The 12054-nt window shown below is 33.4% G+C and overlaps 2 protein-coding genes across 2 annotated transcripts; one reads left to right on the top strand and one right to left on the bottom strand.

The window, feature by feature from the left end:
* The first annotated feature begins 2482 nt into the window (after positions 1-2482).
* On the top strand, positions 2483-4912 carry Acbp1 (Acyl-CoA binding protein 1). Its single transcript, XM_067785227.1, has 4 exons — positions 2483-2599; positions 2673-2732; positions 2853-2967; positions 4491-4912. Exons 2-4 carry the CDS (start codon positions 2718-2720, stop codon positions 4631-4633), a joined length of 273 nt encoding a protein of 90 aa, XP_067641328.1. The 5' UTR covers positions 2483-2599; positions 2673-2717; the 3' UTR covers positions 4634-4912.
* On the bottom strand, positions 4787-10054 carry Rbsn-5 (Rabenosyn-5). The gene is made up of 4 exons (XM_067785226.1): positions 9048-10054; positions 8833-8980; positions 8113-8765; positions 4787-8055 (listed from the first exon to the last, which is right to left on the bottom strand). Exons 1-4 carry the CDS (start codon positions 9594-9596, stop codon positions 7807-7809), a joined length of 1599 nt encoding a protein of 532 aa, XP_067641327.1. The 5' UTR covers positions 9597-10054; the 3' UTR covers positions 4787-7806.
* Positions 10055-12054: the final 2000 nt, after the last annotated feature.

Raw genomic sequence — 12054 nt, 5'->3', positions numbered from 1 at the left:
GACTTTGTATTTATATTTGATCATGGCGTAACTATACAAGCATGGGACAGCTGAATTGTACTTTTTTTATTTGATAATCAAAAACAACATAAACATAACTTTGTATTCCCAAAAGATCATAGACACAATTTTTCAGAAAACTTAATTTTTTTAGGAAATTTGTAGGAAAAATTAGCTATAAAAATTTAGTACTTTTGAAGTACAAATAAATACTTGAAAATAGAGCTGCCGAAAAAGTGAGGTTATATTTGTCAGGAACCTATCATCGGTTCAGGAACACATATACAATCGATTCACAATACACATTCCTATATATACATATTACTGCACACCACTTTTATTGTACCACTCTTGATATACATATTATTGAAGGTTTTTCTAGACACGAACTATAATAAAACACGTGCCTTCTCAATCGTTCTATTTTATTTAACAAAAGTAATTTGTACCAAAGTTAAGGTACATTACAATATTGTTGACATTACCTTTATTGTTTCATTATGCGGCGCCACAAATCACACTGATAAGATTGCGCATTGCGCATGTAATAGTGATGGCTCGATATTTCGCTATTGGTGATTGCATCGCCGCTATTGACAAATCGCTAATAGCTATGGCTATTGCAATCCAAATATATCAGTGATTGGCTATTTTCCTTCATTCGATTCTTTTGAATGACAATCACCTCTGGCAGAATATCGCCAATAGCGATTATAGCGATTGGCGATTTTCCTTCAGCATGGAATTCTAATACTAATAGCATCGATGCAATCATCGATAGTGAGATATCGTTCATCATTGCTCATCTGTGTACTTTACTTTCCGAAACAGCGAACGGAACAAAGCAAACTTGTGCAACAACTAGAACGACGACATTGTGAAGTCGGCTAGAAAAGCAGCCACTTGGTTTGGGTAATTTTTACAAACAAGCGAAAGATCGAACTCAAAAATAATCAACGCAAAGATCAAAGAGACCGCAAGGCACAACTCATTCAAGAGCAATTATCGAAGTGCAGAGGTATATAGAAGAAACTGTAATTGCACGAAAAGCTGATCCTTTTTTATGGTGGCAGAAAAACAATTACAAGTATCCCAATCTATCTCCTATAGCTCGCGAAAAGTTGGGGTGTTTAGGAACGTCGGTTCCCTGTGAAAGACTTTTTTCTCAAGCCGGCATTTTAAGCGAGAGAAGAATGCGCTTAGATGATGAAAAGGCTAAAATGCTTATCTTTTTAAACGCCAATCATAAAATATAAAATTCGTTATATTTTGATTTTATATTTAAGTATTTATAATAAAATAATTAATATTTGTCAAAATATTAAACAAGCAATATAAGTTAATTTTAAAACTTTAATTTCATGAAATGTATAAAAGAAATGGAATGACTGAATTTTTTTTGTTTTTAATTACACTATGTGACGCCAAATAGACATGGGTCTTTAGACTTGGCCTAAGATTGATTGCCTGTGTTATTCATAAGTTCATACTTCTAGGCAGTAGCCGTGTGATTTGTGATGCGGCGCAGTACGATTTTGACATAAGTCCATCGAATTTAAGGGCCAATTAAACTTCCTTAACCCTAACGCCATAGTCGTAATCATACTATCCATAACCAACTTCAATGTCATCGATTAATGGTGCCTTAACCTAAAAATCGTGAAAATGAAGAAAACGCAAAAAATTACATACATATTCCGCAAAAATAAGTCTCTTAGTCATAACGTATTCAAAACAATGAATAAAATCTACAAAAAGTTATTAAATTCACTAACTCAAATATTTTTTGGTTATGGATATGGCGAGAAACCAAAAACCAATTGGTTGGCTATGGTATAATTATGGAGTTAGCGTTAAATTATGGCACCATTAATCGATTATATTAATTTCCATCACCACAAATCAACTACCCAGATTGCGCATTCACGTGTTCAAAATTGCTTCGGTCTGCGCAACTACGTCACAATTGGCTACTTGAGCGAATGAAATAAAGAGAGAAAAAAACAAGAGCTTAAGGAAAATGAGGTATGAATTGCCCACCTGTTCTTTTGTTTACATGCGCAATCTTCTGTATGTGATTTGTGTTCCATCACAAATCACTTACCCAGATTGCGCGTTGACGAGTTAAAAATTGCTTTTTTCTGCGCACCCACGTCATAGTTGACTCTTGAGCGAATAAAAAAAGAGCGAGAAAAATAAAGAACTAAAGGAAGAGTCAATTCATACGTCATAAAAACAGCTGATCAAATGTTTACATGCGCAATCTTCTATAAAGTAGGTTAGATCAGCTCTTTTATCTGGTTATGGCTTTATGGTTATAAGTCACCATTAATTGGCCCTCTACAAAAACAAAGTACATGGAACTTTTATTTATGTTTGTAGGTATGTCACCATGCTCCACCTTGTATGGTTCCGCCATTATTTGCATTTATTACAGCGCTGCCACTTTTTATGGTTCTGAACGTTCTGAGTTTGGCTAAAATTGTCAAGCTATCGATACGGCTACATTACACCATCATTACACTAATCGATTGCGTGAGAACACACACCCGGCAAATTTTACTCATCAATTGTAAATCGAACATTGGGCCAGCAGCAGGTTAAAGTTTTTCTTGTTTTTTACAATTGATAAGTTTAATATTTTTACTCTTCATTATTTTATATATTTACAGATTCACTTGTCCACACAGTAATACAAGATCCAAAAGAAATAGAAAATGGTCAGCCAAGAGGTGAGCATTCACAGGAATCGATAGGGTGCGGCCGTAAATCATCTTTTTTAGTGTTCAGGGGCACCCAAATATGTATAGTATTTTAGATTTGACCTTGTTTTATTTGTTTTCTATCCTCAGGAATTTGATAAAGCCGCTGAGGATGTTAAAAATTTAACAACTACACCAGCCGATAATGATTTATTAGAATTATACGGTTTATATAAACAGACAACGGTTGGAGATTGCAACACCGGTAAGGCGAAAATTAAATAAGTATACATGTATGTATATATAAATGCCTTTATATTATTTATCTCATGGTGTGTTTGACTTTGAAACGGCTAGTATGATGATATCACTTGATAATATATGTATCAGCTAATCTTTATAGCCATTTGGTTACCGAATAAACAAAAATTGAAGGACAATTGAAATGACGTGGCCCACCTGTACAACTGAACTGCATATACATGCAGCTATAAACAGTTTGAATATACATATATGTATATACTATATGGGTACATTAATTTCACATAACCTTATTCCTCCAGCTTCCAAGGCAGCTTGCTCGCTTTGATTTATAAAATATATACTTTTTTTATATAAATAACGGATGCTCTCGGCAATGGTTCGCAAACATCCGAGTGCATTTCTGCCACCAATATCTTTTCAGCGAAAATTCATCTGTCCTGCAGAAGTATTAAAAAGTATCGCAACTCAAATTGGAAAACAATATCATGAGCGATAAGTCATACCCAGTTACTTACATATATTGTTACTTCCTGCCCAGAAACTAACCGGGTGACTTCCAACAACAACCAAATCGATTTCTGCAAAATACCAAAAAAATAGTACATGCGTCGAAATTCAAAGCAATTTAAAATTTTTGTCACACAGCAAGACAGGCGATCGACATTCCTCCACTTTTACTCCGAAGTCACTAAATCAAATAGATTTTGGTAGAAAAACACGCAAGGTGATGCTTCGAAATTCAAGCGAATTTCATGTCACACAAAAGGAAATCTATCAACATTCTTTCACTGCTAGTCAGCCTACACTTCCTGCTTTTGTACTTTTGGTAATGTTTTACAAGACGGTGCACCACCTAATTTTTATCAAAAATTAGCAAAGGTGGTATCAAAGGGCGCGTTTTGACCTCCGGTTTTAGAATCCGAAAACGCAAATTAAACATTTTATTCCTGACGAAAGATATTTACAAAGAACCATAAAATGACCCCGATAGGTTCCGAAATATGGGGCTCGATCCACAGTCTTTTTTGCACATTACACTTTTCTGTGTAAAAAAACCCCGGTTTGGGGATCAAATATGCGCGGACACCTTTCTGCATTAGTGTGTGTGTGTGTACAACAAATCTGGCAAAATACAACAACCACATGAAAATTTGAACCGATTTTCTACAAATTTTGACAGAATCAAAAATATAAATTTTCGATTTTGGATTCTAAAAACGAAGGTCGAAACGCGTCTTTTGATACCACCTTTGATAGTTTTTGATAAAAATTAGGTGGTACTTTTAATTGACGTTGTCGTAAAAATTTAATTTTTGCAATACCGAGAAGGTAAATGTTATTTTATTGATGACGTTGTCGTATGACTCCATTATCCAAATTCTTCCAGCACCCTTTCACTAAATAACCCTTTTTTCCCCTATATAGGCAATTCCATGTTACATTTCAAAACTAATTTTGTCTGTACACGTTTTATTCTGTATCTAAGGAAATAAAGCTTTATTGTAAAATCATATTCTTTTACAGCTAAACCTGGCTTCTTGGATTTCAAGGGAAAAGCAAAATGGGAGGCATGGAACAATCGCAAAGGCACATCAAAGGAGGATGCTATGGCCGCCTATATAGAGAAAGTTAAGGCTATGGTGCAGGCACATGGACTTAAAGCTTAGAAAGTACATTCATCAGTACATATACACTCGTACATCTGAAATTGGGAACCAAAAATTAAGCTATTTAATAGCACATAATGTTCAATCATTTACCAACGAACTATGGCATTTGCATTAACTTGGTATTAGTAAGCATATAAAAATGTAGCCGTCTATTTCTAATCGCACCTTTAAATGCACAATTTTCTTTACATTTATTAATACTAAAGTAATCTTTATAAAATCATTGTATTATTGATTGTTATAATAAAAAAATATAGATGTAATTTGAAAACAGAACATATGAACATTGGTCAAGTTTTAAAACTTTATAAACGAAAGAAGTGATTGTAATGTAAGTTTACGACGATCGATAAATGGTGGGTTATTTTATAGATAAATAATATTTCAATTAATTTAATAAATATTTTATTGTTCATGAAAGTAAAATAATTTGCAAAGACATACATACATATTTGAAGGGTTGTAATTATGTATATTAAAATGTATACATATTTAAAGTATTTAAAGTTGTCGGTTACTTTTTGGTAGTCTCGCCTACATTAATGTATATTATATATATCGGAGCCCATTCGTCATTTTATAAAAGCAGTTAAAACTCCGTCAGCGCTTACTCCGAACCGAAGTAAGCTTTGTAGTACACCAACATTCTTACTTCGGTGGGAAGTATGCGCTGATGAAATTTCAGCTTTTATAAGCCAGTCACGGGATCTTTCCTCTATATCCAGAATATATCGTCGGCTTACGTGTAAACTTGCTTTAGGCTGACGGCTGAGTTCTCGGTACATGCTATGCTAGGCGAGAAGCAATTTTTAATTTCATATATTTTACAAGCTTGAAACGTTTCTGGCACTCACTGTGTCAACTCTTACAATTTCCATAAGAAATCATTTTCATAGCTTTCTAAGTTTACATTACAGCAGCACTTCTCGCTCCTACTGTGTCTGCAAACGAACATTATCATGATGCTTTGCTATATGCATTTGCGAAGTCAGCCTTGCGCTCTAAACAGAAGATATACACATACAGTTGCAAGCGCGAAAACAACTGTGGCAAGCTTAAGAAAATTTCATCAATTATAAATTTTTTTAATTTTGATGATTTAATGAATTATGTAACTGAATGTACGCAAACCAGCCTCAAAAACGTTTTCGAAAAATTTCTGTAACTCGGGAAATCTGCATGAAAGTTTTGAATTTTTTTCATTTACTGTACTGAGTTTTAGTCTAACCAATTACGTGTTATAAATATCTCAAAACTGGCATTAATTTTTTAAGCTTCTTTCAGATTATATTTAAGATATATGTAATTAATGAAATTTTGCTCTTAAATTCCCACTACTATTTGCGTGTTCCATATATCGCAAACCAACTAAAAAGAGGCACAACTTGAAAAATGTAAATGTTAAGGAGAGAAGAAAAACGGTTTATGTGAAAACGTCTGTAATGTTATACTGAAATCCAGTTTTACAAAGAAGACCTTCATTAAAAAATGAATTGACGAAATTGTATTGTAATTATTTGTTTACGGACAAAATATAAAGCAATTTTGAATTATGACTATTTATGACAATTATTTCATCAAAAAAGGCACATTTCATAATAATACAAGCAAATTTACTTACTCTTTATGTATAAAAAGACACAATTTTAATTAATACACAACAAAATTAAAATTTTTTGGCAACCAGATAGCCAGAATTTAAAATAATACGCTTTATGCGTAAAAAACTGTTCACATTAAAAAAAAACGCCATTTTAGTTTTTGGATACAGTGTATGTTTTCGAAATATCTAATCTGAATACCTTTCCAATGGTACCAAGATCTTTGTAATCGGTTGAGCCATTCCGTAGTTATCACAGCTCAAAAGTACCTATTACCGTCATTTTTCACGCATTTTGCACAACTTTGACACCTTGCCACGCCCACAATTTGTCAAAAATGCAATCTCTAAAAACGAGGTGGTGTTTGTATAGGTGTATAGTGTGCCTCTATGCAAAATTTCATCAAAATCTGAGGGGGTCGGGTTCAAAATGTGCCTTTTTTATAGGTTTTGTTATGAAATTCATCATATACAGCTATCAGCTTTTAATTTTTTTCTTTAATGTTAATGTACAATGAGGCAACCAATTTGGAAACAATTTTCTTATATATTGTATTAACACATACTCTTAGCTAAACCGATCGCCAGAACAAACGAAACAAACACACATGCATAGACATGTCAGAGTAAAGAAGTAAAACTGTGTTTTCTCAATTGCAGTACATTACTATAAACATTAAATTTTCCTTATATATAATCGGAGTCGCCTCTTTTATAATAACCCTGCTGAGACGTCTAAATAAATCAATTGAAATCGCATTTTATGAACACGGTATTTAGGAAGAAAAAACAATAAAGGCGCTTAAGGGAACTGTGATGAAATCTTCGAAGCCATGTGTCGCTTCTTCATTAATCCACTAACAAATATTTTGAATTTTTAATGTTTAGGCAATGCAGAGCAACTTAGCAAATGAATTATTTTCTTATGCCTTCAGATATTTGAAAGTGTATAAGCATAGCAATAAAATAAAGAAATGACAATAATGTAATACTATTACTTAACTATTCAACTCCTGCATATTTAAGTAAGTAATAAATTCCGAAGTAATTTAGTATGCGTTTCAAAACTTTTACTTTTCCTGTTACTTTTGTTTCCTTTACTTTTCCGACTTCCCTCCAACTTCCTCTACTTGCCCTTCTCCATTTCATGTTTTGCATTTCGTTTCCCTTCTGCTTAACTTTTCCAATGTGTAGATATATCAAGCTTGGCTTTTTTCTGCTCAATACATTAGTAAAATAGGAAAAAAGTAGCAAAATAGTGCCAAACATTTTTCCTCTTTACAGCTTTAAAATTCATGACCGAATCATGACGGCCGTCAAATTTTTGTTATCGTACTACGGACTTAACCAATTTAGTTTTGTTGCATCATGCCATGCTCTGACATGAAACATTTTGCAACCATTTACTGGAGATATTCCTTTTGTTTCAAACAGAATGTTCAAAAAAGATTTGTGATATGGGGCATTTTTTAACTACCAGCTAATGTTGATCCAACTTTCATTCAACTGAATGTATGTATGTATGCATTTATTGTGTAATTAATACCATTAACGCGTGTGCACTACTGCCTTATGTAAGCGACGTTTGTTTATTTTCAACCTCTTTCCTGAAGTCTCTCGATAAACGTTGCCTTTCGTAGAACTCTCGTTGCAGTTCACGCAAATTTAATTCTAAAGTCTCTACAACTTCGAAGTTCATTTCTTTGCGCGCTTGTTTAATGTAGCCTTTTATAATATTTATTTGTTCTATAAGTGGATCATCGCATTGTGACACATTCACTGGCTGTGCGGACCAGTTATCCAATGACCGCAAATCAGACTGTAATATAGGAATGAAGTTTTGATCATTTACTTTTTTTTATTTAAATCAACATACCCCCACAGCATAACTACTATCATTTTGATGATTTTCGGCTATATTGTTTGGTACATTACTAGCATTAGCTGCTAAGGTCATCCTTTCATATGCTTCCATTGCTTGCCGTCGCTCAGTTTCTATACGTTGTTCGGCTTCCATACGTTTGCGTTCCTGTATTTTACGTATTTCTGCTTCAGCCGGTAATGGTGGCAACGAGAGCATTCGGTCTTTGATTAATTGAATACACGATAAACGTATTGATTTTTTTAACGCCTCTTCTCTGCTTCCCTGTTGACAATGTATAGCTAATATACGCTTACTTCGTATATCAATAGCTTCAGCCATTTGACCGATTTTTCCACGTAATGCACTTGCATCAGGTATAGTGAAAATAGATTCACCCTCGTAAAGACTATCAATAATTTTCAAATACATTTCAATATCTGGTAGTACATCCTTACGCAATTGTTGAATATCAGCATAAATTTGCGACACAAGCGGATGGAAATTGCGACTCTCATGCATTTCTTGTCGTGTCTCCAGCAACCACAAGCAATGATCGCAAGAGCGTATACCTTGTTGTGGTGCATTTGATAAACTTGCAGCGTCTTCAGAACTTTGCATGTGTTTTATAGCTTCATTTTGTGATGTAGCTAAACTCGCTAGTTGTACTATAATAATAGAATAGAAAATATTGAATCAGAAGTGCATTAGTGTTGAAGTGAACCAAGAACTTACACGCAGTTTCTATGGATAGGAACTTTGAGCAATCATCGCACATAATACTACCGCACAGACGGCAGTGATGTTGGCGACGCGCAATGTGGAAATTTTTGGCGCAACTTGGGCATAACTTCACTGAACTACCGTCCAACCAAGTTACAATCTGGAAAATGTTCGAAATTTGTATTCTTCTAGCAAGACTATTTAAAACTATCCATAAAAGGACTTACGTTACGCTCATGCTGCTTCCTCAACACTGGATCTACTGGCAAATTTGTCAACAACTTATGCAAGCGTATAAGTAGTTTATTTGTTTCGCTAGCAGAACGCTCTAATCGAGGATTTCGTACCGTTTGAAAATACTCTAAATGATTACGGTCAGCGCCGACTTCTTGCAGATCCATAAAATTAAATACATTTGCTCGTGTTCGCGCATTACTCATTTTCAATGCGTTATTCTCAGCTATAGGCGTAGCGTTTGTTGCAGCACTTCCGGTCCCCGATACACTGCCACCGGCAGCGAAATTTGATGCTGCATTCTTATCGAAGTTTCGTGACAAGTCAAATGCCTCATCAATATTTCGTATTTTATTTTTAGCTTTGGAAAATATATCCTTGAAGACAGATTTGAGCGCATCTTGTTGTTCCGCGTGATACTTTTCAAAGTGAACAGTTAAAAATTCAGCAGACTTAAGGTCTTCACGGCAGATTGGACATAGAAAACCTTCCAATATTTCACCATCCTCATACTCCTCTGGTTCACCAAATGGATTGGACATATTGCTTAATTTATCTTATTTCGTCCTCGGCTGTATTTTGTAGTTTTTTTTTTTTTTTTTTATTTTTTTTTTTTTTGGGTTTGATTGAATGGCAGGGACGTTAGTCCATAACGCCAGGTTATATATCGGATTGTTTTTCTTCAGCTTGTTCCTGTTTTCCGTTTGTTGGTTTCTTTGTAGAGGTTGGTTTAGTTTTGCCAGGATGAATCCTTACAATGATTGCTTTGCCTTTGTACAAAGATTGTATAGTGAACGATAGCTTTCATGTATTAAGTAGGGTTGCATTTTTTACATCTGTTTTATTGGTTTGGTTTTTGTCTTAAAGCGAAAGCACATATGTTGACTTTTAAGTGCTTTGAATTTATACTGTATCGCGAATGAGATCAGTGGATACGTATGAATGCCCATTTTGTGATTTTGGCATGTTCGTTTAAATGAAAGTTTTGTATGTACATATACATATAATTGTCGATATTGATATCTTGTAGTTTTATATTAAAATAATTTATGTATTTTGTAATTGTAAATATTTTTATCGTAGGGTACCTATACTTGTACACTATGATTTTTATTGTCGTAATTATTAATTGAAAATTATAAATAAAAACATCCAATATATGGGCGTTCTAATTGGAAAAAGCTCATCAGCTGTTTATGACGTCCAATCTATCCTCGCGTTCCAATGAACAGTGGCACATCACAAATCACCTACTAAGATTGCGTATTCACGAGTTCAAATTGCTTCGTTCTGCGCATCTACCTTATTTTGAATAAGATATGAAGAATAAATGCATCATAATCGTATTCAAAAATGAATCAAAAATCTTAACCAAAACGATTGAAATGTGTTCACGAATATGATCAGAAAATTACTGTGAAAAGCAGTCAAGGTAATAGTCTAGTTGAGGGGTCGAATGCTTATTCGCTGCCAAAAATATCAAACGACGCGTCTTGAAATCAGTATTAATAATCCGATGGCGGAAAATAAAAATTTTAACTCGTTCAAAAGATATTAACGAAAAACCGAAAAAAGACCCACGCGGCTACCGCCAAGGTGATGCAGAATTTTTTTTGTGGGTACAAACACAACAACAACCACATGAAAATCGCCAACTTCAACTGCAAATATCTCCGGACAGAGATAAAATTTTTCTTTTCCGACTTCGGATTATTGTTCTCGAGATTAATACACGTCTTTTGACACCTCTCTCGATATTTTTGGTAGCGTATTAGCAGTCTAACCCTCAACTAGACTATTACCGCAGTCAAATATTACTCTAAAACAATTAAAGCTCAATTTTACAATAATATCAAATATGAATAAATAGTAGGGGGACTCATGTAACAGTATAAATGTCTTATAAAGTGTGTAAACGTATAAATTTATCTAGTGCGTAAACGAACTGTTAAATTTTGTATGAAAAATCATTTACACAATTTGTATAAATTTACGCGCACATTTCATTGTGTAAACGCGGTAAACTCAAAGGAATGCAACCTTGCAGACATTACAACAGGCATTTTCATCAGAAATCTCCAACATCAGCAAGTCATTTACAAGAATATCTTAATCTTGGCATTTTTTAATTTGTATAACAATCAAAAAATTTTTGTTTGGCAATAATACAGCTGATAAACAATCATTTCATTTCATTTCATTTATTTATTACGGCAAAAAAGCCTAATTCATAAATTAAATTATATTACAATTTACTATCTTATTGCTAAGGTTTTACAATATTCATAAAGTTTTGCTTTAAAAGCCCCGATTTCATTACAACTTTTTATATCTATAGGCAGTTCATTGAAACTTTTTAGACCTTTATAAAAAATATTTTGCTGATCTATTACAGTTCTGAATAAAGGCAGTTTGAAATTGTGTTTATTCCTTGTATTAATGTTATGTGTTTGCTTAACTAATACTACGTTTTTACTTAGATATTCAGGTACATTTTCACTTTTAATATTAAATATAAACTTCATAGCGTGAAAAAAATCTTTTGCTTTACACTTAACCAGTTCAAACTTCTCAGCATATCAGCCGTACGAGTATCTCTAGGTTTTTTAAGAATAAATCTCATACATCTGTTTTGCATCTTTTGAAGTTTATCTATTTCTTTGTCTGACACAATGAATAGAATAGATGGGCAGTTTACAAAGTGCGGTTCTATAATGGACTTATATATAATTATTTTGTACTTTTTTTGAATATATTTGGATGTTCTCTGCATAACCCCAATTTTTTTCGCAATTTTCTGGACTGTGTAGTTTATATGTTCTTCAAACTTGAGTTTGTTATCAATTATAATTCCCAAATATTTTATACTGTCAACTTTTTGTATGCTTTCATCATTTATTTTTAAACCAATTATATCCTCATTAACGTTCCTCCTTGTTATTATCATAAATTTTGTTTTATTTATATTAAGTTTCAGTCTATTTCCGCACAACCATTTAT

This window comes from Eurosta solidaginis, chromosome 4 (genome assembly GCF_040869045.1).
Source record: "Eurosta solidaginis isolate ZX-2024a chromosome 4, ASM4086904v1, whole genome shotgun sequence".
Classification (NCBI taxonomy): Eukaryota; Metazoa; Arthropoda; class Insecta; order Diptera; family Tephritidae; genus Eurosta; species Eurosta solidaginis.
Note: the sequence above shows the minus strand (reverse complement) of the source record. Positions and strands in the feature narration are given on the sequence as shown.

Bases quoted from the DNA above. Each gene is read 5' to 3' on its own strand.
- Acbp1 (XM_067785227.1), top strand. The intron at 2,968-4,490 runs GTAAGGCGAAAA...ATTCTTTTACAG, and splicing joins GGTTGGAGATTGCAACACCG to CTAAACCTGGCTTCTTGGAT.
- Rbsn-5 (XM_067785226.1), bottom strand. From the start codon at position 9,596: ATGTCCAATCCATTTGGTGAACCAGAGGAGTATGAGGATGGTGAAATA. The intron at 8,981-9,047 runs GTAAGTCCTTTT...AACATTTTCCAG, and splicing joins GGAAGCAGCATGAGCGTAAC to ATTGTAACTTGGTTGGACGG. The intron at 8,056-8,112 runs GTATGTTGATTT...CCTATATTACAG, and splicing joins ATAGTAGTTATGCTGTGGGG to TCTGATTTGCGGTCATTGGA.